The sequence below is a fragment of the Melanostigma gelatinosum genome, assembly GCF_949748355.1.
Source record: "Melanostigma gelatinosum genome assembly, chromosome: 1".
Lineage (NCBI taxonomy): Eukaryota > Metazoa > Chordata > Actinopteri > Perciformes > Zoarcidae > Melanostigma > Melanostigma gelatinosum.
This window is the reverse complement of record NC_136634.1, coordinates 9,496,222-9,519,146: the sequence shown is the minus strand read 5'-3', so window position 1 is coordinate 9,519,146 and position 22,925 is coordinate 9,496,222. Positions and strand designations below refer to the sequence as shown.

At 41.9% G+C, this 22,925-nt stretch overlaps 1 protein-coding gene across 1 annotated transcript in view; it reads left to right on the top strand.

Moving 5' to 3' along the window:
• ano3 (anoctamin 3) overlaps positions 1–22,392 on the top strand; it is a gene marked incomplete at its 3' end in the record, with an annotated part of 32,155 nt that extends 9,763 nt beyond the window's left edge. The window contains 25 exon segments of the mRNA XM_079265686.1: positions 4,410–4,616; positions 6,659–6,789; positions 6,939–7,094; positions 7,185–7,285; positions 7,390–7,434; positions 10,371–10,505; positions 11,083–11,189; positions 12,640–12,695; positions 12,802–12,923; positions 14,285–14,419; positions 14,549–14,642; positions 15,542–15,602; positions 17,422–17,504; positions 17,655–17,795; positions 18,087–18,251; positions 18,468–18,504; positions 18,616–18,727; positions 19,027–19,084; positions 19,290–19,387; positions 19,670–19,824; positions 19,934–20,086; positions 21,244–21,330; positions 21,333–21,393; positions 21,483–21,675; positions 22,210–22,392. Of these exon segments, the coding sequence (XP_079121812.1) occupies positions 4,410–4,616; positions 6,659–6,789; positions 6,939–7,094; positions 7,185–7,285; positions 7,390–7,434; positions 10,371–10,505; positions 11,083–11,189; positions 12,640–12,695; positions 12,802–12,923; positions 14,285–14,419; positions 14,549–14,642; positions 15,542–15,602; positions 17,422–17,504; positions 17,655–17,795; positions 18,087–18,251; positions 18,468–18,504; positions 18,616–18,727; positions 19,027–19,084; positions 19,290–19,387; positions 19,670–19,824; positions 19,934–20,086; positions 21,244–21,330; positions 21,333–21,393; positions 21,483–21,675; positions 22,210–22,392 (2,876 nt within the window).
• Between the last annotated feature and the right edge of the window lie 533 nt (positions 22,393–22,925).

The following is a 22,925-nucleotide window of genomic DNA, read 5'->3' as shown; positions in this document are numbered from 1 at the left end:
AAAACAAGACATTTAATGATGTCATCTTGTGCTGCAGGATATTGTGACGGACATTTTTCACTGTTTTCTGGTAGAAGTTCAATTGGCAGATTGATCGCCCTATAGTATGTTTATATCCAGCACTGTCATCAGCGGTATTTACAATACAACCAACCAACTTCTCTTATAGTTTCTAAAGAATCAATATTTAGTATGAAACAACATCTGGCCCATAATCCTCATGGAAACACTTAATGGATTAGTGATTTATTTCTTGATTTGAATAAAAGTGTGTGTGTGTTTTGTTTGTCTGTAGGTTGGTTCACTGGTGGCAGCAGGACTGAGAGTGCTGTCCTCTCTACACTTTTTAACTTTGTGTGCAAATACAGCGCGTGTGTGTGTGTGTGTGTGTGTTTATGTGTAAACCTATGGTTGCACAGTCCTAAGCAGGCCACCTGTCCTCTTATGCAAGCAGGCAGATGGTTTCATAGATACAGACATTCATTTCAGTGCAGATTTGGGGAGAGCACATATACAGTATCAGCTGTGATTTAAACAGTCTGCTCTAGAATATTAGGCAGACGTCCGTTTTATGGAAGTTGATCCAGTCTGAGTAAATTGTAGCTTGCCATGTAGACAAAGAGTTTACAAAAAGACAGAACAAAGAGGCTGTTTTGTTCTGCATGTGTGTGTCTTACAGTTACCAGCTTCAACACTTTCACGGCCTTTAAATAGTCAGCGGTTGTTTCGTTGCTAGGTTATAAGAACAATACAGGCAGAAGTTCTGCTGGAGCCCAAAAGTTATCGTTCAGTTCAATCACGTCTGCAAAACACACATTGACTTTGGCCATTCTCGGTGGAAATAAAGTGTTCTGCTGTGGCCTTTTTATGCTTGCTACTGAAGACGGTATAGTTGATATGCAGTCCCTGGTGAGGTGTGTACACAGGGACACAGAAGAGGCTTTGCGGAAAATCCTGTGACGTAGTAGGAATCGCAAGCAATCAGGGGACATAAGAAGATAGTGTGACGTTAAAGGGGCGGGGGTAATGAAGAGATAGAGAGAGAGAAGGAAGATGTTTAATCTGCTCAAATGATGCAACGAGAGGTAGTGCCAGCATTGTATAATACGGTCCTGAACCGTTTAAACTGAGGTTAAAGGTGCCTGCTGCTCGGAGGTGTGTTCACGGTCAGGCTGTTGGCCTCGGCTGCTCATCATAGACAGACAACGGTGTCTGTGGAGCAAATTATTAGCTTTTTTTATAGACGGTCTATAAAATCTGTATAGTTTTTCTTCGAAGTTTTGTTGTCTGTTGATCAGTGTCCAAAAATCATAATTACATCCACTGTGATTCAATGTTGTAAAAAATAAAAGGTGAAAATGCTTCCCTGAATCTCGTCCAACTCCCCCCTCGGATGAGCCTGAGTGGGCATTCGTGCGAGCACACACAGGGATGGCCGCCATGTCCCCGTGTCATGCTGATGACGGAGGTGTTTTTTCCCTCACCACCTCACAGCGGGCGTCCACTCCCTCTTGATCCGTCAGTTTTTTATTCTTTTATTGCTTTCCTGCATCCCTCCTCTCTATGGATGCTCTCTGTGCAGGACTCCATATCAGCCCACAGAGTAACATACCAACTGGCACACACACACATGCACATGCAGGCCATGCACACACACTCACACACACACAGGATTAACTTTCTCCTGATGAAGTTTAGCCAGAGCACAGCAAACACAGGATTTGACATTAGATGAACCCTTTATATATTTTTATATACACACACACAATGTACAGCACAGCTGCTCTGACTGTAGGACAAAGTTCAGGGTCTACCAGCATCAGAAAACTAAGCTAAAGCTTTGCAACAGGGCAATGATTGTCAGATAACCATTATTATATCCTTAATATCCATTGAGGCTGAGAGATTTGACCAGGAAATGTACTTGTAGTATTCACCTGCTCTGAAATTTCCATGGAAGCAATTTCACACAACCCCAACTCCGTCCAATTTGTGGGTTTATTTTAAAGTCAGAGTCCTTTGGGACCACCGAGCCTCACCCCTACAGGCCCATTAGCTGGCTCTGCTCCTATGCATCATCTCAGACATGTTGAGCCTTGCCGATGTCTGTTGGGATTCTCTAGACCGGCTAGCGTCCAGTAAATGTACCTTTTTTGATACGCAGCAGCCATTCTCCATGTATCGATCAGCATAATGGGGAGAAAGTAGGCAGGTATATTAAATAAGCATGTGAATTGGTCTGAGGAGACTATGCAGAGGCTGTGAAATGATGCCACTTTAGGCTTCTGGCCTCTTGAGTGGAAGCTCGCTTGGATTTTCCAGCCAGTCATAAAGCATGTTGCTGGGAGAAACTAAGCTTGCTCACCGGACCATGAGATCTATGGTTTTTAAGATGTCGTTGCAGATGTAATTGGCCCAATATGACTCTCTGATAGCTTGACAACCTGCAGCTCAGTATTGATTGGAAGTACGGTATTCAATGGCATTGATTGAGTTATGAAAAGCAATGAAGGGAGACTGAATGCTTGTGAGTAGAAATAATTAAAGCACTGGGAAATCAAGCTTTGTTATTGGCCTGAGGAGAAATTGACTTTCATACATGGAGAGATTGCTTCTTTTAAAGTTTACTCTTGTCTTCATTTGTGCTGAGTAATCGTACTTTTATATTTAAAAGACTTTTATTCCAAACTTTTTTTCTGAATCCGTCTCCTGATTAGAGTGAAATCCAACTGCAGGTTGAATGTAGTTTAGACATCAAGATTTCTACAGTTTTCCTCAATAATTCGTTGTATAGCTGTTAGCTGGAGCTCACCACTTTCATTCATTTCATATCTGTGGAGCCGCACAGGGAATAAACAGCGCGATCAGTGGTTCCCCTGAGCCTTCCAGCTCCCTTCTCACCCAACAGCGCTGGGATGTCTCAATGTCATGAGACTGAGTCATTGCACAGCTTGCGGCGCGGACCCTCAGGATGCGGAGAGTGAATTATCAGTGCAGCTGAACGTTTCAGGAAGGTCACTGGGAGAATTCCTCACTGGAGGTGAAACTAAGTCACGTTACCATTTCATGAATAAACGTGAGGAGCTGCTGTGACGGTTTGCTTCAATGACCTGCTTCAAGCACTGGACGTTCATTATCGTTGTTAACCTCAGAGTTTCTCGTTACAATACATCATGACAGCATTGTTAAATGAGTCATTCAGCAATCAGTCAGCCCCACTATCACCATATTGTTTTTACTGCTGAAATAACCTTGATGTAACCTGCTGGTATTGATACAAAATGACTTGCGAATAAGAAAGCTAGCAGCGTGCATGAATGCTGTTATGCATCTTTGTGAAATTGGTTGCAGCATCATGCAGCTTTTCTTGGGATATTGAGCCGTGTGATGATGGAGTGCTGCTGGTTTTAATGCACATTATCACCACTAGCCCATAAAAGGATGGACCAGTTGCTGACTGAAGTGATTTCTCCCTCCCTTTTTTCCACTCGCTCTCTTCTTATCAGTTCATGCATTAGATCGTAAAAAGGTCTTCTTACAATTAATTTTTCTCCCTTCTGCTGACGATTCAGTCATTTTTCTGTTTTCAATTTTTTAGTTTGTTATATTTTGCAAGATAAGTTAAAATATATATATAGCATATAAAAAGTATTTCTCGTCAAGAAATACTTTTTGCTTTTGCAGCTTCAACAAGCAAAGCATAACTTATGTAGACATTTGTCTAAAGAAATTGATTCACATTTTAAATTCATAAACTATTTTCATTAAATGTATTGAGTATTTATAATATGTAACTTCTGTATAAGTGCATACATATTGGAGCCTTGCATTAAAGTGCTGTCGCACCTGCATTAGCTTATTAGCATCAGCTGCTTCAAGTGGTACTCCAGTGATTTAGTGTTTCACTTCCATGAAGTTGGCTCACGAGCAAGCTCTTTAAAAGAACGGTCAAAATGAATGCAGCAGAGGCTGAGACATCCTGACTGTCGGCCTCGTAAGGAACACGATTCAAAATGCCTCAGTTTGTTTGGGTGTTCTGTTCTGAATGTGTTGTCGGAGACGAGCTTGTAGACGGCTTGAAGTCTGCTGATACCTTCACGGCATCGATGCCATTTGCTGCCGTAGGTCGCAGCGCTACCCCAACCTCCACCTTGTGCAATAAATGTTTTTATATTGCTGACTTCAGCGGAGTTTGACCAAAGAGCAGAGCCCAATCCAATCCATCCCTCAGTGCAAGTGCCTCTGACTAAATTATATTTTTACGTGTTTTATTTTTCAGTGAAAGCACGTAGACATATAAACATAATATAAATATGTCAAAAATGTGTACCGTATATATTTTTTTCACAGGATTTTATTTTCCTCTAAAGATTTTTTAAATGACCTTCCTCCGTCCCTGTCGTCCTCAGGCATGCACACCAGCATCAGCGAGATCCTGAAGGAGAAGAGCCCGAAGCCGTCTCGCCGCAGCCTCCCCTGCCTGGCCCAGAGTCAGACTCATCCAACCAACCTCAACCACTTCCTGTCTGTGCCGCTGAGCCCGGAGCCCAAACCAGCAGTCCAGGGCCTGAGTCAGAGCATCAGCACCTCCTGCAGCCTCCTGCACCCGCAGACAGGTCAGTGTGAGAGGAACCTACTGACGTCTTTCTAAATCTGTTCGTGGATAAGATGCTTCAGTCGTGAGTTTGCATCACTGAAAAACTTATTTATGAATCAGCTTTGTACGCGGCAGTAATGTGGTCATTCCAAAGTTGAAGTTCTTTTCCATGATGTGTTTTTCATGATGTGTTTTCTACTCTGTTTACCTACAAGGACGCCTTCAGGAAATAAACATCATGTCTGTGATGCAAACTGTTTGTTCTGTCTGTACGCCGTGTTTCATCATTCGCTCCATACTCTGCACAAACTGTTTTGTTGATACGCTCAACAGGAACAGAGTTGGTTGCAACACAGATTGCCATGATGTTTGTGACATTTATGGCACGTGCACAGTACTGATTTAGCAGATTGTGATAATGCTGCAGAGGATTTATAAAACACAGTCACGTGCGTGTGATGCACTTTCAGAGGCAGTGAGAAAGTGTGGGGTAAAAGCAAGGAAACAACCTCACAGTGTGGACTACAAAACCCAAATGCCTGTTGGAGAGGGAAGATTATTCAGTCGTATTAATATCTTCAAGACTATTCAAAGGCCATTGATAGTGAGGGCTCTAGCGCATGCAACCCTTCCACACGTTGGTATTTTCATCACCTTGAGACAGCCTTTGCCCAACCCTTTGGTATTTCCCTGCTGAGTGTGGTGTGCAGAAGTGAGAATGGAGATGCAGTTTCATGCAGATTAGGTAGCACAAGGTGAAGTGTTGCTATTTTGGTGAAGCGTGGCTCTTTGTCACCGTGCTGAGAATAGACATCTGAGGAACAGGTTTTCTCTTGGCCTGAAAAAGAGGTGCAGACAGAAGAAGAGAGTGAAGACAGACCAACCAGCTTCTCACCTGTCTGCACCGATAGATGTGTTTTGATTGGTTTAACTAAGCTGGATACACTTCTGCTGGAGAGTTAACCCAAAATGTGACACAAGTTTAGTTTTACTATTATTGTACTCGATTAACTGTAGCCTATGTTATTACGCACTGTAAACTGAAAATGCTTCAATAAATTCACATTGCATGGCTCCTTACTGTGTGAAAATGCAGCACGATCCAGCAGGCTAGACTCAGACTGCTTTTGGGTTCTTTACTGCGCCTCATGTTGCCAAAAGTTCTTTGACACTTTTATTACCAAATACAAATGGATTGCGTTGGCTTTCAGTGTGGAGGAAATTCACATTGATGTCTGAAAACAAGACACGTCACTGCAGTTGCTCACAACTCCCTGGACCAAAGCTGTGCACTTTTCATATTAGTTGCACGGAATTAAATGGTTTTCCATCGTTATTTCTGATAGTCTGGATTATTTGTGGTGATTAATAGATATTGTCTTCGACTTTATTGTATTGACATTAAAAGCAAGCTGTTATTGTGACTTTTCACTATTCTGTGGCGATTTAGCTCTTGTGAAGATTGTCAGTGGTGATCTCCAGATAGACAGACGATAGGACAGCATTCTCTTAATCCCAGCCTGGATCAGGGAAAATGCTGATTAAAATAAAACTAAAGAAAGAATGGGGGGAAAAAAACAAAAAAAACATCACAGTTAGTGATTTTGCATTAAAACTTTCTGTCCAAGGCCCAATAATGTTCTAACAGGTACTATAACACATTGTTATCTAGAGGCTCGAAATCAACTTCAGTGACTAAATGAAGCTGTTAAGTCTTGGTGCTTCCGTGGTTTAAATGAAGTGCTAAGAAAAAAGCGACTAAATCTTTTTTTCCACACATGTGCACATCAGTGGGATGAATAAAGATTCAGGAAGGAAGGAAACAGGATTGGCCCTCTTTCAAAATCGGTGCATGGATCTGTTGAATTGCATCAAGGTGTCGCTCTCAAGCTGGCGCCCACATTTAACTAACTTTGATTTAGTTTATTTCAATGTTGGCAATTGGATTTAGGAAAATATTGACTTGACCAGCAACCGAAGACTCGATGCAGATAGGATCCTTTTTTTGGTGCGTTACCAGTTCAATAAACGTCTCATTGTTTTTGCCGTGTCTGTGTGCAGCAGAGGATGGAAAGGATCAGTACGTGGAGGAGTCGGAGGTGACTACCTGCGAAACAAGGGCAGACGAGTCAGTCCCGCTCCAAAAGCCTGTCACCCGGGCTAAATTAGAGGCGCGCACAGATTCATTTCAGGTAACACGCTCCCACTAATCCACAATTATTACCACGACTGTTCATACTGTTACACTGCAGTTATTGTATCACTGAGAAGCTTCAAACATTAGCAGGCCTGTGTTCATCATCCCTACATCTCAAATTCAAGTATGAAACATTGTGTACAGGGAAAGAATCGAGCTGGGTCCTCTGGACTGTTTTTCCAAGATGGGAAAAAGCGTATTGACTACATTCTGGTTTACAAGAAGTCCAGTCTACAGGTGGAAAAGAGGTGCACCTTCGAGAAGAATCTACGTGCTGAGGGGCTAATGCTGGAGAAGGAGGTCAAAAACATGTTTGGTTTTCGAGGACTTACATTTCCTTGATTCCGCAATTCAGTTCTCAAACCCCTGTTTTTCTTTTTGATCTGAAAGCCCTCGTTGACGAACAGCGACATCATGTTTGTGAAGGTCCACGCTCCTTGGGATACGCTTTGCAAATACGCAGAGCAGATGAACATCCGAATGCCTTTCAGGTAAGCTGGAGAAAAAGATTGAGGCTTTAAATCTCGGTTCTCTTTCAGTGGCTGGCGACTTCAACCAGTCTCTCTAACGTGTCTTTTTTTTTTTATTCTTCAAGGAAAAAATGTTACATTACGGACTGGAAGAGCAAAACCTTGGTCAGGTAAGTAGATTTGGGGTGGATTGTTTTTCTCTGTTGCTCTGTGGGGGCAGGAAGCTGGATGCTTCAGTGCCTCTAATGAAATACGTGAGTGGCAAAGCGGCGAGGCTTGAATCGTGATGTGAGCTGTGGATGGTGTTTCAATACTTAAGTTGTCACCTCAGAAGAGAATGTTTAAATGAAACAGTCGTTGTCCTTTTGAACCCAACCGCTGAATGAGCATTAATTAATCCAGGATTGATCAGACCGTGAGTAAATAAATGGCATGTATAAAGTCTTGGATTATATTTTAAAATTAAAAAGTCACCCCCCGTGTGCACCACTGAAAAGTAGCAATAACTGAAATGGTTGGAAATTCGTCAAAAAAATCAGTAATCAAGTGCAGTTCACTGTTACACTGTTTGTTTAAATGTACTTGATTAATTAAACTCCATCCGTTTAAAAAAAGCACAGCATCCTGCAAGTCAGGCACATTGTTAAGAGTACAATACTGTAGCAATGACAGTGCTTTTCTATGAAAACCCTGTAATCTTTCAGTCAAATAAATGGAGCTGCACAGGCTGATTAGCATACTATTTTTAGAGAGACGCACTTGCGCTTTGATGTGATATTCAGGAGTTTACCAACCTCTGCACAGGACTCCAAATTTCCATCTCTTAATCTCACTGGAATGCAGATGGAAACAGTCTAACAACAAACCAAGGAAATAAGTTTATATCAGCATGTTTTGTTTGAAAGACCTTTCATTAACATACTGCGTATGTATTTCAATTCTCTTTTGCTTTAAAGGCCCGAAAACAAATGTCGTAACATTGACTCAATTAAGATCTTACTGTGGGTGATGCTACATGAACGCAGCATTTTCTGTCAAATTTAGAGCAGGTTTTGGATATCATTCAGATTCTTTTGCTTTGCTTGTGCTCCTCTCAATGGTTCATCTGAGGACAGTTGTTTCTTTAGTCCACTGTCAATCAAATCTGGTCAAAACACACACAGTTTATGACTGCAAAACTCTTAATACAAAACATCCAAGAATGCGTTGCTTATTTAGTCATCAGTATTTACTATTATAGATAAATATATTTGACATAAACCATGATTTGAGGGGCTCTAAACCTGTAGTTGATGAATTTCCCAGCATTATTCCAGTAATGAGAGGTAATGGAGATGATTATTAAGCCACAGCCATGACGTTAATGTGTAAACTTGAGCCCTTGTGAAGCTTTGAAAACATGGTGTGACTCATATTGCTTCCAGCCTTTGCTTATTGATGATAATAACCATGATAGGTGGGACTTGACAAAGTAACTACAATAAATGTGTCATTGTGTTTTATGATACTTAACCATGCAGATTAATATACTCTTATCAATAAACTATTTATCACAAATGCATCATGGAGTAGACAAGTTGAAGAGGTTGACAACATGGATAATATTAAATATTGGTAATATTGTTATTTCACCTTGACATACCATCATACGCACATTTTAATGGCCGTGCTTGGATGACACACACACCTACACACACAGAGCAGACGAAAGTCACACAAACAAGAATCACTCGCCCACCTGTCCAACTGAGAACAAATCACTTTGGTGACAGTGATCTTAGTCATTGTGAACAATGAGGAGCATTATGGTTTCCTCCGAGCTCCTGCAGTCACGAAGCTGTTGCTCTAAAATGAAAAATAAGCTTTAAGTGTTTGCTAATGGTCCGTCACTAACTCACGGTCCCTGTGAAGCTGAACGAATGCACCGTGCGCAGGTAGTGACAGCTTGCTGGGTTGATATCATTACTTTCTGTAGTACCTGTCCCCTTCACAACAACATTCATAAAATGCTCTCTGTTTGCACCCAGAATTCCCATTTATATTTATTTAATCCATATCAGAGCACAGCCTGACAAATTAGACCTCAAATTAGACCTCTCGAGAAGCAGTGGGAAAATATGACCCAGTCAAGTGATGTTTAGCTCCAGGGATGTTAATGTTGGTCTGTTGGTTGGTGCAACAGACTCCACAACCAATAGATGGTTTGCCATGACACTTTGTACACACAATAATGGTTCCCAGAGGATGGATCCTACTGACCTTTGTGATCCCCTGACTTGTTGGACTAGTGTGTTCTTTGAAATTTTTTTATTATAGACATTCATGTTCAGGATGAATTGTAATAACTTTGGTGATCTCTTATATTTTCAATTTGTACAACACTTTGGTTTGTGACCAAACTCCTGCAAATTAATGACATTCCCATCAGCCCCCGCTGTACTTAGTGTTTAGTGCTAATAAGCAAACGTTGGCAGGCTAGCATGCTAAAGTATGATGATGAACATGGTAAACATTATACCTGCTTAACATCAACATGTTAGCATTGACATCGTGGGCATGTTCGCATGCAGATGTTAGCATTTAGCTCAAAGCACCGCTGTGCCTGTGAATGCCTAAATGTAAACTTTTAAGATTTAAGTTTCGAAATTGTCATTTATTATTATTACTTCCTTACAAACTTACTTACACTTAGGTTAGTTGACTTAAATATTTTGACGTAATCAGTTTCCACGAAAAGTTTTGAGTATTGTGAACTTGTTTGGTTTTACAGTGTAATTAAAGCCTCACGTGGCTGCAGACTCAATCATGACTGGAGTATCAAAAAAAGTGTATCATCCTTTAAATTTAATTTAAGCTATTATCCTGGATCAGTGACTCCCAGGCTCATGAGTCACGAGCTAAGTGAAAATAAAAAACGAGTCTGCAGCGTGATCTGCTTTCAATACGTGCGTGTACATGTGCATTTTAGTGGGTGTGAGGCGGTGCAAGCTTGTCAGCGTTGTGTTGGGGGGGGGGGGGAGGTTAGGAGCCACTGTTCCACATCAAAGAAAACAATCTTCATGTTAATCTGTGCTGTTAATCCTGTTTTCGCTGTACATCCGTGCAGCAGATTTCATCTGAGATGTCGTCAGATAAAAAGCTGGCTTCCCAGAAATCCCATGAAGTTGGACAAAGAGGCCTTGCCTGACCTGGAGGAAACCGACTGCTACACAGCCCCCTTCAGCAGAGTTCGCATGCATCAGTAAGGAGGACATGCACTCAGTCATTCATGCCATCACAGAAACCTTCGCACATGATCAGAGTGTCGCATAAGGACAGCATCTGTACCAGTAGTGTTAGATGATATTTCTCCTGCTCTGTATCCGTAGTCCCCTTCTTATCCATTACATCCATTCATGTCCTGAGCTCGGGATGTGGAATTTAGAAACCGTCTGTCTTGTATATTTTATAGCTTTGAGTCAGAACTCGGAACGATAAAGAGAAGCTGATCATAAATAACAAATCGAAATCCAGCAGCAGATTCTCATGAAATTGTTTTTCTCTTGTTCCTGTTTTTCTCTTTTTCATTTTGATGAAACTTTAATGGAAGGCCTCATCTAATCTCATTTGCCAGTGAATCATTTCCCCTTTTCCTTTGCTTGTCTGCCTTGCGTTTTTTTTTTAAATAACGATGCTGGAATGAACACAAACCTCACACCACAGATTAAGTTTTAATGAGCTTTGCATGGTTATGGGCTCAGCTCTCATTACCAGCTGTGACTGGATGATATCGATTGTTACATGATGAATAACTGAAGGAGTGTGCCGTTAATTTCCAGCTTCACGATCAACAATACAGGGACCTTCTTCTCCAATTCCACCAGAAGCAGGATAGTTCATCATGTGCTACAGCGCACCAAGTATGAGGATGGAAAACCAAAGATGGGTAAGGCACCACGCTAGCTGCTTTCTCCTCTTGATCCTCACGTACTAAACAATATGTCTGGTCGTATCCCGTTATAGTGTCTGGGGGTATTATGCCTTTGTTTTTGTTTTTTCTGTGGGATAATTAAATTGTGAGCTGCCGCTGAGCTGTTGGGTGTCGTCCAACTTGTGGCTGATCCCTCCTATCCTTTCTGGCTGTTGTTTTTCTTACCAAACTGCCCGTCCACTACCACATCTACTGTCTTGTCTGACTGCCACAGACATGTTTTGCTGATTAAAGTTTGGCCTTTGAAGGGCTGGAACGGATTCCACATTAATATTTCATAAGATCAGCTCCGCCACAAGAGTGGAAAATCTTTTTCAGATCCACCTCCTGTCGAGGCTGAAACTCACACCCCACAGAGAGAAGGCCGGAGCACGTGTGTCCGGCTGCTTTGTACAGTCGACACGCTCCAATAAGAAATCTACCAAGACTGGTTTACAATTATAAGGAATTTAATTCCACTGATGAAAGTACGATTACAGTTAAACATTGGAGCACATACTCCTACGAAATATTACAATATTAACCCACTTTGGAAAAAAACTACCTCTGGTCCCATGAGACACAGCCGTCCCAGGAAACCGCATGCTAGTAAAGAGGCAGAAAAACACTTCTAACTCCGCCCACATATTCGTTCGCGACTCCTCCCCTTCCGTCTATCTCAATTTCTATTGGCTACCTCCTCTCACACCTCAGTAAACGCCTGCCTCCACATCTCTCTCTCCCTGAGCAGCTAACACATTCAAATTCTCAGTCATTGCTTAATTCCTTCTATGATAATCCTTCAGTATATAAACTAGACTTCTGCAACCTTGGCAGAAGCTTCATTTCTTTTAGCTACTAATCCTACATCACTTTATGTTTATCTTAATTATGCATTCCCAAAACCCTTATGTTTATGACTAATTATGAATTCTTAATTATGAATTATTAAACACTTTTATTATATCTACTAACTACAGTTTTTTGCTCAAATTTCTTACACTCCTCCCTGCTTGTGCTCTCACTATCTATAGTTTCAGTCAGGGGATGACATTGCAAATGAATGCGCTATTGTCCTGTGATACACAACATTTCAGTCACCACTGCCTCATACAGTGAAGTAGCTGCAGTCAATTCAGTCAGTTTATGGCATTGAGTCATCTTACACTAAGCAATTATGGTCCAGCAAAAATGTTTGCAGCTATTTGAGATTCTAACCTGAGTGTTGTAAGCCTCTAATGGGCTCGTCTAATGCAGCTTGTCAGTTACATAATGCAGTAAATTGTTATGACTGTGGAAAAGTGGGTTGAAATGAATATCTCATTGGACCCCTCTCTCAGTCATGACTGCTGCTGAATTTTGAATGTGGCGTCCTTGTGCTTTACTGGCTGCATCCTTTAACGTGACGCGGTTTATTCTGCCGTAGGTATCAACCGGTTGTTGGGCAACAACACATATGAGGCTGCGTTTCCTCCTCATGAGGTGAGAAGATGTTTTGTTGTTTTGAAAAACTGTATCGGGATTTACAAATTGTCAAACTGTAAAATTCCTTCTGCAATGAAGAGTTTCCTTCTCTTCATCTCATCAGGGTGGTTACAAGAGCAGACACCCGATTAAGACGCACGGTGCCCAGAACCACAGGCATCTTCTGTATGAGCGCTGGGCCCGCTGGGGAATGTGGTACAAATACCAGCCTCTGGACCTCATCAGGTAATCAATACAGCATCATGAGCTGGACACTGACATGAGCTCTCGTGTCCTGGTGATGACCTTTGTTCTGTCTTGCTTGAATAGTCTCAGTTGATTATAAAGGTATCTGATCACAGGCTTGTGTATCGTTCCCCGACACCCTGGTATGTCTGGACTGAAGGATATACGACATTTAGAGCATTACTATAGCAACAAACTGCTATTTGTTGTGTAAATATATTGTGAAGTAAAGTCTACCTGAGCAGATAATGAAGTCAAGTCTGTGTGTTGTTATCCGAGCTTCCAGCCCGGCCGTGCATGCTTTTAAGTGCATGCGAGCGTGTCCCACTGGGTAGCACATGGCCACAGCTCTGCACTGCTCTTATATGGTGGTTACAGCTGACAACACCATCCCAACCGACGGCGCCGTCGTGGAAGGGTAGCACCCACCCTTCGTTTTTACTTCAGGTAAACACTGTTAGCACTGTCAGCCCTTTTGCCGTAGTTTCACTTTAAGCGCTGTTGCCACCGTTAGCTGTGAGCCGCGTCACCAAGTTGAGAGCCAATAGAAATGCTCTCAATCTCGTAACATGCACCTTTAACTTCAACTGATTGGCTTTATTTGCGCACCTGTGTTTTAATCTTCCCATTAGAGTGACAAGGAATAATTTGACATTTTGGGAAATACAGTTATTCACGTTCTCGTCAAGAGTTGGATGAGAAAATTGATACCACCTGTGCATTGCTGAATCCAACTCGTATGCTAAGCTAGGCTAATATGCCTCCTGATATGATATGAATTTGTCAACCATCAGAGATGGAACTGTTCACACCAAGGTAGCGATCCCTTTAAAAGTGGCTGTAATCAATATTTTTACAACGACAGTCTATGAAAGGACAATGTGAAAACAGTGTGAAAGAGCTCGCTCGTGGTGATAAACCAAGTGTATATCGGCCCTGATCCTTAAAACCAGGAACCACTGGAACACTAGTGTGCATCTAAACATACTCTATTTTCCTCAACCATGTCCTTGAATGTTGATAGAAAATGGAATAAACACTTGGGAGTTGCCTGATCCAGCTAATTGCCACTGAGCTGCTTTACTGGAGCAGTTGTGGAATAAGTGTCTTGCTCAAGGGCACCCTGACAGCTGTGGTTTAGGAGGCAGAGAGTTATAATTGATTCATTTCCCACCACAGCATTATAGCGTGTAATTATATGTGTGCCTTGTCAGCCCAGCAGCCTCTCTCTCCATTAGGCTACGACAACCACCTCACAGTACGCTAACTACACACACAAGTATGTATGGTCGGGTTCAATTAACAGTCAACACAGTTCATTGGTGAATATTGACCGCACTGTCTCTCCGTCTCTTTCCCAGGCGGTACTTTGGTGAGAAAATCGGTCTTTACTTTGCGTGGTTGGGCTGGTACACCGGCATGTTGATCCCTGCCGCCCTGGTCGGCGTTTTTGTCTTCCTTTATGGTCTCTTCACGATGGACTCCAGCCAAGTCAGGTCAGTTCACACAATCGGCTGCGTACCATACACGATGCAGATGCTCCTTTGAATTGATAGAATGCAGAATGTGTATTTTAAAACATGTATATTCTTGATTGTTGCTTTCCTGATTCGTTCTCTCACCAGTAAAGAGATTTGTGAAGCCAACACCACCATCATGTGTTCTATACAGGACTCCTGTGATCCGTGGAAGCTTAGTGAAAGTTGTGTCCACGCAAAGGTCAGTGCAGTTCTGGTATTCATGTTGGAGTGTTTAATTAATAAACTGTGTTTAAGTGACTGGGATCATTCTTTCATGTGTAAGGCAGCATCATTCTTGATTTAACATTGCTTTCCTGACTTTTTAAAAGAAAATGTAACGAATAAATACATAGATATAGATTTAGTGAATGATTATTCATTATTAAATAATATATCGTACACCAGTAAATTGGTAGAAAAAATCTTAAATTCACAAAAATTTATAATGCAAGTGCAAACCTTTGAAATGCAGCAACATATTGGTAAAAACGTTGAAACATTGGCTATCCAGATAGTAATCGTAGAACTTGTAGCAAGCGAGAGATACCTCCAAACAGTTGACATGTTTCTTGGTTGCTCCTTCAGCTGTGCGGTCCACTGGCGTGCTGCTGACACATGACGTAATGCGCACATGTGTAATCACACGCAAACATAGAATTTAATTGAACAGACTACTTGAGTTAGTATCCCCTCAATATCGGTATGGGATCAATTCATCCCTCCTGAACTACGTTAGGTGCAGCCAGCAGCTGGTTAGTTTAGCCTGCAGCACACAGACTGGAAACACCAGCTTGCTTGCTCTGTCTCAGGGTAAAACCCCATTTTTTATATTATTTATCATTTTTACACGACAACATTTTTATATTGTTACATTTTTTGTACAGATGAAATAAACCAGATCCAACGTGGTAATTAGTGCGCTTTAGAGGCGCTATTAGCCAGATGTAAACTATTCCTGTTAGAAATGTCTCAAGTGAGGCACCAAACTCAAGCTGTTGAAATAAAAAATAAATCATGTCATAATTCACTTTCATCTGTGAAGCTGCTATTTAATGAAGCACTTCTTCAGAGCAGCCCGTCTTGTGCTTGTGTTTCTAGGTGACCCATCTGTTTGATAATGGCGGCACTGTGTTCTTTGCCATCTTCATGGCTATTTGGGGTAGGTAGAGGCTGTTTTTTTTTGTTTTTTTGTCCCTTTTTGTGAAGCTATGTGCTTCACTTGATACAAACCCTTCTGGAATTCAAATGTATTTATACAATAGTGTGTCAGTGCTCATGCTTCCACTCTCCACTCAACTCCTCCAAACACATTGGTCTTTTCAACCGACACTTCCATACAGTAAACACACTGCAGTGCAAATACAGAAGATCTTCACTCTGTAATACATTGGTCATCGAATAAATCGTGGGCAGGTTTTACTGTTTGAGTGTCTGCACGTACACTCCCAGTGTCGTCCCGATGTAATTAGTCAGGTAATTAAACATTTCACCAGGGGAGACGGTGTCATTCGGCTGTCAGCGTTGCAGAATTGCACCATGATAGCGGTATCATAATATTGTAGCTATGGTTCCCACAGCTATAATATCTAAAGTAGAGTGTGAGCAACGTCTGGAAAAGGTTCATCTATGTGCCAGCATGGTAAATAATCACCTACGCCCAGAGGGAACATTTGGCACATTGTGTTCTGAGTCTGGGCTAAATGAAGGCCAAGGAGAGCCGTAGAGCCGGGGGAGGTCCAGCCAGCCTCGCAGAATGAGGTCTGTAATCTGCATCTGGTGCTATGTTAATGTAAAGTAGAAATCAAGATGGTAGTCATGAGGCTTTTGGCAATGTGGACCAACGTAACTGTACTGCGCCACTGAGCGAGTTCACGCCAGGTCTGCTGTGTCTGAGCGTGTGTGTGCAAGATAAAGATGAAACATTGGTTAGCCCAGGGGAGCGAGTGTAGACATCTGAGAAGGCTGCTTTTCTCTCTCTTAAAACAAAAGTGGGTCGAGCTATATTAAACGTCAACATCTTTAACAGCAGTCGAAGTTGTTCTGATTGAGTGTTCATATACTGGTGCTTTTTATGACCACAATTCTGCCAGTTCTCATAACTAATTGGAGCTGAGGATTTTTTGTCAGGTTTTTCTCTTTTTTTTTTTTTTTTTAAATGACTCAATTATTAAAACAGTTTATTTTCTGTTCATTGATGAATCAACTAATTGTTTTAGCGCAAACGTATTTAATATGTTCAGATGTATAAAAGAGCCGTGTGAAGGCTGCACAGCACTGTTCGAATACTCGTGTCAGTTTTCATTATACATTCTTCCCTCTGCTGCAAAATCACACGTGTGTATAATATGTACATCTAATGAGAGCTGACAAAAGCACTGAGTCAGTAGTATTATGTTACAGTGTGCTGTCCATCACAGATCATACACGATTGCACGGGTCTTTCCCACTGAGGTCCGCCTGTTTGCACTGATGCTACAAAGACACATTGTTCTACATATATTGGACCACTGAAGCCATTCAGCCTTTATAGAAGCGTTATGCATGCATCATTTTAAAAAGCGACGGTGTAGTGGGCCGCTGAAGTCACAATAGAGTCAGACACAAAGGAAACACTGCCTCCAGAGTGAATTCTGCCCACAGAAAGTTTCACTTTTGAAGTCTTTTAACACAAAATGGAGCTTGCCTGCCGAAGAAGACATGACTTTGGGTTGATGCATTGAACAAGTAAAGCCTATTTACTGTTGCTACTTCCTTAACTAAGCAGTCTGTGAACTGATGGCTGTAATGAGTTTCAATAATGGGCCACGCACGTCACTGCAGCCCGTGTTTCATTCAGAATATCTGGCCGCAATGTGGTGTTTGGTTCCGCACCGTGCCCACAGCGAATGGCCCTCTGCAGTCACATGATTATCAATCATACGGTGTGATACATATCAACGTTGATCAATAATGTGATTGATTCCTGATCCCCTCTGCAGCCACAGTATTCCTGGAGTTCTGGAAAAGGAGGAGGGCAGAACTGACTTATGACTGGGATCTCATCGATTGGGAGGAGGAGGAGGTACGTCAGCAATATCCTCAAATAGATCCGACATCATTTCATTACCACTCAATTTTGGTTCTTGCAGCACGTCTTTTAAACTCTTGTTACCTGAAAAGAAGAAGAATGCACAGCTCATTTGCTCCGACTGGATTGTGTGTTGTGATTCAGGAGGAGCTGAGGCCTCAGTTTGAAGCCAAGTACTCCAGGGTGGAGAGAGTTAACCCCATCAATGGCAAGCCCGAGCCGTTCCAGCCCTTGTCAGACAAACTCAGCCGGCTCATGGTGTCTGTGTCCGGAATATTCTTCATGGTAAACCCTTTGATCTTTGAATAATCTCCCCTTTTGGGATTCAGTGTCTGAAGTGCCAGGCAGTGGCTTGACATCTCCCCCTGCTGGATGAAAACAGTATTGAGAGGAAATACTAGATTTGGCGTTTCTGATGGTGTAATTTCTCCTGTTGACTGATTACATTGAAATGAGTGTTTTGTTGACCTGAATAGTTAATAGGTCGCATCGTAGTTCATTATAAGATAAAAACCTCTGCACACGCATATGACATCCTGTACTTTATGCTTCCTTCTGTCCATCATCTCTGCTTAGATTTCCCTCGTTCTGACCGCAGTGTTTGCCGTGGTGGTTTTCCGTCTCATCGCGATGGAGCAGTTTGCTTCCGTCACCTGGTATTTTGTGAAGAAGAACTGGCAGTTTGCCACCTCTCTCACTGGCGTCTGCATCAACTTTATGATCATCATGTCTCTCAACATGGTGGGTGTCTGGACAAGCATCATCTGGCACGTTTACATATTCTGTCCAATAAATGTTTCATGAAACATTTACTGAGAACTTTGTTCCAGGACATTTCATATCCACAGCCAGAAAGACTTGTTGTGGGTTTTTTTTTGCTGAGATTCCTGTTTTCATGATCATTATCTTCCTCAACCTTTTCCCTGTTGATGCTTACGAGTACTATCATCTTGCCAGGTGTATGAAAAGGTGGCCTATCTGCTGACAAATTTAGGTGAGCGCTGTCCACATGCTGCATGCATCTATACCTTCATTATTTCTTGGCTCCCAAGCATTTATTTTGTCCCTTGTCCACCCCAAACAACCCCTGTTTGTCCTCGTTCAGAGCACCCACGGACGGACTCCGAGTGGGAGAACAGCTTTTCTCTGAAGATGTTCCTGTTCCAGTTTGTAAATTTGAACAGCTCCACCTTTTACATCGCTTTCTTTCTCGGAAGGTAGGCTGCCTGCCATCAACTCTGAAGTTCCTGTTTACAGTTCATTTCATGAGCGATTGTGGAAAGATGTTTTGTTTTCAAACTCCCATGTCATGACATCTGCCAAGACTCTTTTCCTTTCCCTCCTCACTGTACGGTTATTTTTTGGACCTCATGTTTCAGCTCCTTGACTTGAAATGGAACCACGCTGTTGTTTATCGGACATAATTAGCACCTTAAGTGTCTTTTTCTTTCCAGATTCCAGATTTATTTGTTTTTCTCTGGTTGAATTTTGCAGCTAATAATGTCAATCCGTTCAGGTTTGCTGGCAGGCCTGGAAAATACAATAAACTCTTTAATCGATGGAGACTGGAGGAGGTGAGTACAATTAGGCATCGTCATAAGTGGGCTGATTATTGCCTTCTGTTTTAGGATATATTTTAAATTGTCATCTAATTCATCTTTTACATGATTGCCTGTATGTGAACCATTAATCTCCCACATAACTAGTGGGATTTTGAATTTAATGATCATTAAAACACAATTGGATGTTACACTTTTGTTATTTAAACATTTTTCTCAGTGTCACCCGAGTGGCTGTTTGATTGATCTCTGCCTGCAAATGGGAGTCATCATGTTCTTCAAACAAATCTGGAACAACTTCATGGAGCTCGGTTATCCGTGAGCAACATTTTATTATGATCATTCTTTGACCATGAACTATTAGAAATGCCACATTCATTACTTAATGCTGTAAACTGATGTGATTGGCATTTTACAAACCTTATGTAATTTCTGTATTTTTGGTCCTTCAGCTGATTAGCAGATGAAAACGCTTTTCTCCTGCAGAAACACATCAAATCTTCTCGTGTGGGGCTTAGTGAAAGGCTTCCTGCAGGGCTGCAGTGAATTGTCAGAAATAATTGCTTTGAGTTGACAGTTAGCGACTCGCTACGTTTTCAGTTTGCTGCAGAACTGGTGGTCTCGTAGGAAGATGAAAAAAGGAGGTGGTGGAGGGCAGAATGTAGAGAATAAAGCCCAGCTTCCACAGTGGGACAAAGACTGGAATCTGCAGCCGATGAACGCCCATGGACTGGTGGACGAATACCTTGAAATGGGTGAAACATTACATTATTTTTTAGTATTATATTTGATTTATTTATCTTCCCTCTTCAGACAAACTATGTACATTATTTGAGCCAAAGTTGAGCCATATTTCCACTGCAGTTCTCCAGTTTGGCTTCACTACCATCTTTGTAGCAGCCTTCCCGCTGGCTCCTCTCCTGGCTCTCCTCAACAACATTATCGAGATCCGTCTTGACGCCTACAAGTTTGTTACTCAGTGGAGGAGACCCATGCCTGCCCGAGCCACTGACATAGGTCAGTGTGATCTTTGACTGCCCCCACACCTCCCCTGTGTCTTTCACACTGTGACTGTTGTGTTGTTAGATCACAGCTTTTCCAACAGTAATGCATTATGGGAAACAAACACTTTCCATTATCCATCCTATGGAGAGAGATCTGTTCCCATATCCTCCGCGTACCACCATATGCTGCACCTCGCCAGCCCGTCTCCCCATATGATCACAGCGCCCTCCAACCGACATATGATGTATGACCAACTGCTGCTTCTGGCATGTTGCCCTGTAATTAAAGGAACAATCCACCCTGAATCATTTTCAGCTGTAATGAACACATTATGTTTCTTCTTCTTCTTCTTCTTCTTCTTCTTCTTCTTCTTCTTCTTCTTCTTCTTCTTCTTCTTCTTCTTCTTCTTCTTCTTCTTCTTCTTCTTCTTCTTCTTCTTCTTCTTCTTCTTCTTCTTCTTCTTCTTCTTCTTCTTCTTCTTCTTCTTCTTCTTCTTCTTCTTCTTCTTCTTCTTCTTCTTCTTCTTCTTCTTCTTCTTCTTCTTCTTCTTCTTCTTCTTCTTCTTCTTCTTCTTCTTCTTCTTCTTCTTCTTCTTCTTCTTCTTCTTCTTCTTCTTCTTCTTCTTCTTCTTCTTCTTCTTCTTCTTCTTCTTCTTCTTCTTCTTCTTCTTCTTCTTCTTCTTCTTCTTCTTCTTCTTCTTCTTCTTCGCTGACATTAACGGATCATACAGAGATTAATATAATGCAAAAAAGGCAGAGGGATGATTTTTCTTCTCCGACAGTACAGAAGCCTTCATCGACTTTATTGTAACGCAGCGAAAAAACATGCGGCATTTACACAGTGACACAGTTCACAAACCCCTTGCTTACATGGCTGTATATGTGTCTATATATATTTGTGTGTGTATATATATATATATATATATGTATATATATATATATATATATATATATATATATATATATATATATATATATATATATATATATATATATATATATATATATATATACAATATGTCCTTTCACAATCTCTGGAGGCTGTTGAAACTTATTTAAGTAAATGAAGCACGATGAAGGAAAGTTAACAAATCAAGAAAGGCAAAACAATTACAGCTTTCCACTTTATAAAGTAGACAAATCATAATTCTCCTGTGGTTTGTCTGTCAGGTATCTGGCATGGAATTCTCGAGGGTATCGGCGTGCTTGCAGTCATCACCAACGCCTTCGTCATCGCCATCACCTCAGACTACATTCCCGCTTTGTTTACGCCTTCAAATATGGCCCGTGTGTGGACAAGGGACGCCACCATGAGGATGAGTAAGCACTTAATATAACGTGTAAGCTGTAGATACTTCCGGCAGAGTGGCTGGTGTTACAGTCTTAAATATTCTCCTTTCCTCCCGCAGGTGTTTGCGAGGCTACATGAACAGCAGCCTGTCTGTGTTTGACATGAGGGAGATAAAGAACAACAGCAGCCAGCACAGGTACTGCAGGTACAGAGACTACAGAGCGCCGCCCTGGAGCCCAGTGCCGTACGAATTCACCCTGCAGTTCTGGCACGTCTTGGCTGCCAGACTGGCCTTCATCATCGTCTTTGAGGTAAATTCTTTTGTTGTGTGTTTACCAGCAAGGCAAACTGCGCAAACTAAATCCCCTATGTCTCCAAAAGTCTGTGACACTACAGGATGTTTTGAAGATTCTTTTCTTTCTTTTTTTTTTACTTTTAATGATTTATATGCTGTCCTTGGGAAGTGAAAACCTCACAAGCTTGATTTAGGTGATTTTAATGGTTTAATTGAATCTTGCTGCTATACAGAAGGTTGAAGAATTTCACAAAAAACTAAAAATCCCAAATAGCATGGTGGTCCAGCCAAAAAACAGGCACCGTTTCTTCTTCTTTCCATAAAAAGTTAACAAGATTTTCCCCTGACAACGCTACCGTCTTCAATCATTTGTATAGTGAGGAAAAACTGGCATACCATGCCCTATAAAACATGACAGGGCACATAATGTTCTTTATTGTGGTGCACACAGTGTTAACCTTTGCATTTTTATTGAATGGTGCAGCAAATACTGGCAACTAAAGCGTAGTTCTGTGGAAGGTAACTCACAAATGATTTACGCTTCCCTCAGCACCTGGTGTATGGGATCAAGTCCTTCATAGCGTACCTCATTCCCGACATGCCTAAGGATCTCTGTGATCGTATGAGGAGGGAAAAGTACCTGATGCAGGAGATGATGTACAAAGCAGAACTGGAGCACCTGCAGAAGGAGAGGAAGAAGAACGGACGGCACTATCACCATGAGTGGCCTTAGCTTTTACCCCGTGTCTCCACCTCATGTTGCACAGCCCTCAACTCACAGGCACAACCTCCCCCGGCCTGCTTATTGATGTATTTCTTCGCTTTGAGAATCTAGCTTCACTCGGCTGATACTGAACACCAAAGACACCCTCTTCTGTAAGCAGATCCTCCCCCAAACCTGTCTGGCTTCAGGCTCTGAACTTGACCACTCCCTCGCCATCTGTTTCACGTCCAGCTGTTTCATGGCTTCACTGGGGGAAACCTGTGCAATTGGAATGTTTACTATGCAGATCACCACTGTTCACTCTTGGCACCCATCCTGCACTCTCTCTGTGTGGCAGCTACAGCACTCCTGCTTTGACTCTGTTTGGTGCAGCTCGCAGCATGGCCGTGTTTTTCTCACGTGAGCGTCAGCAGAGTCACCGTTCTGCCGATTATATGTGACGGAGCTACTGGCACGAAGCGTTTCTTGTTGCAAAAGAGATCCTGGTGATGTGGCTACAAAATACAATGGACACTGTTCTTGCAAAGCGACTGTATATTGCT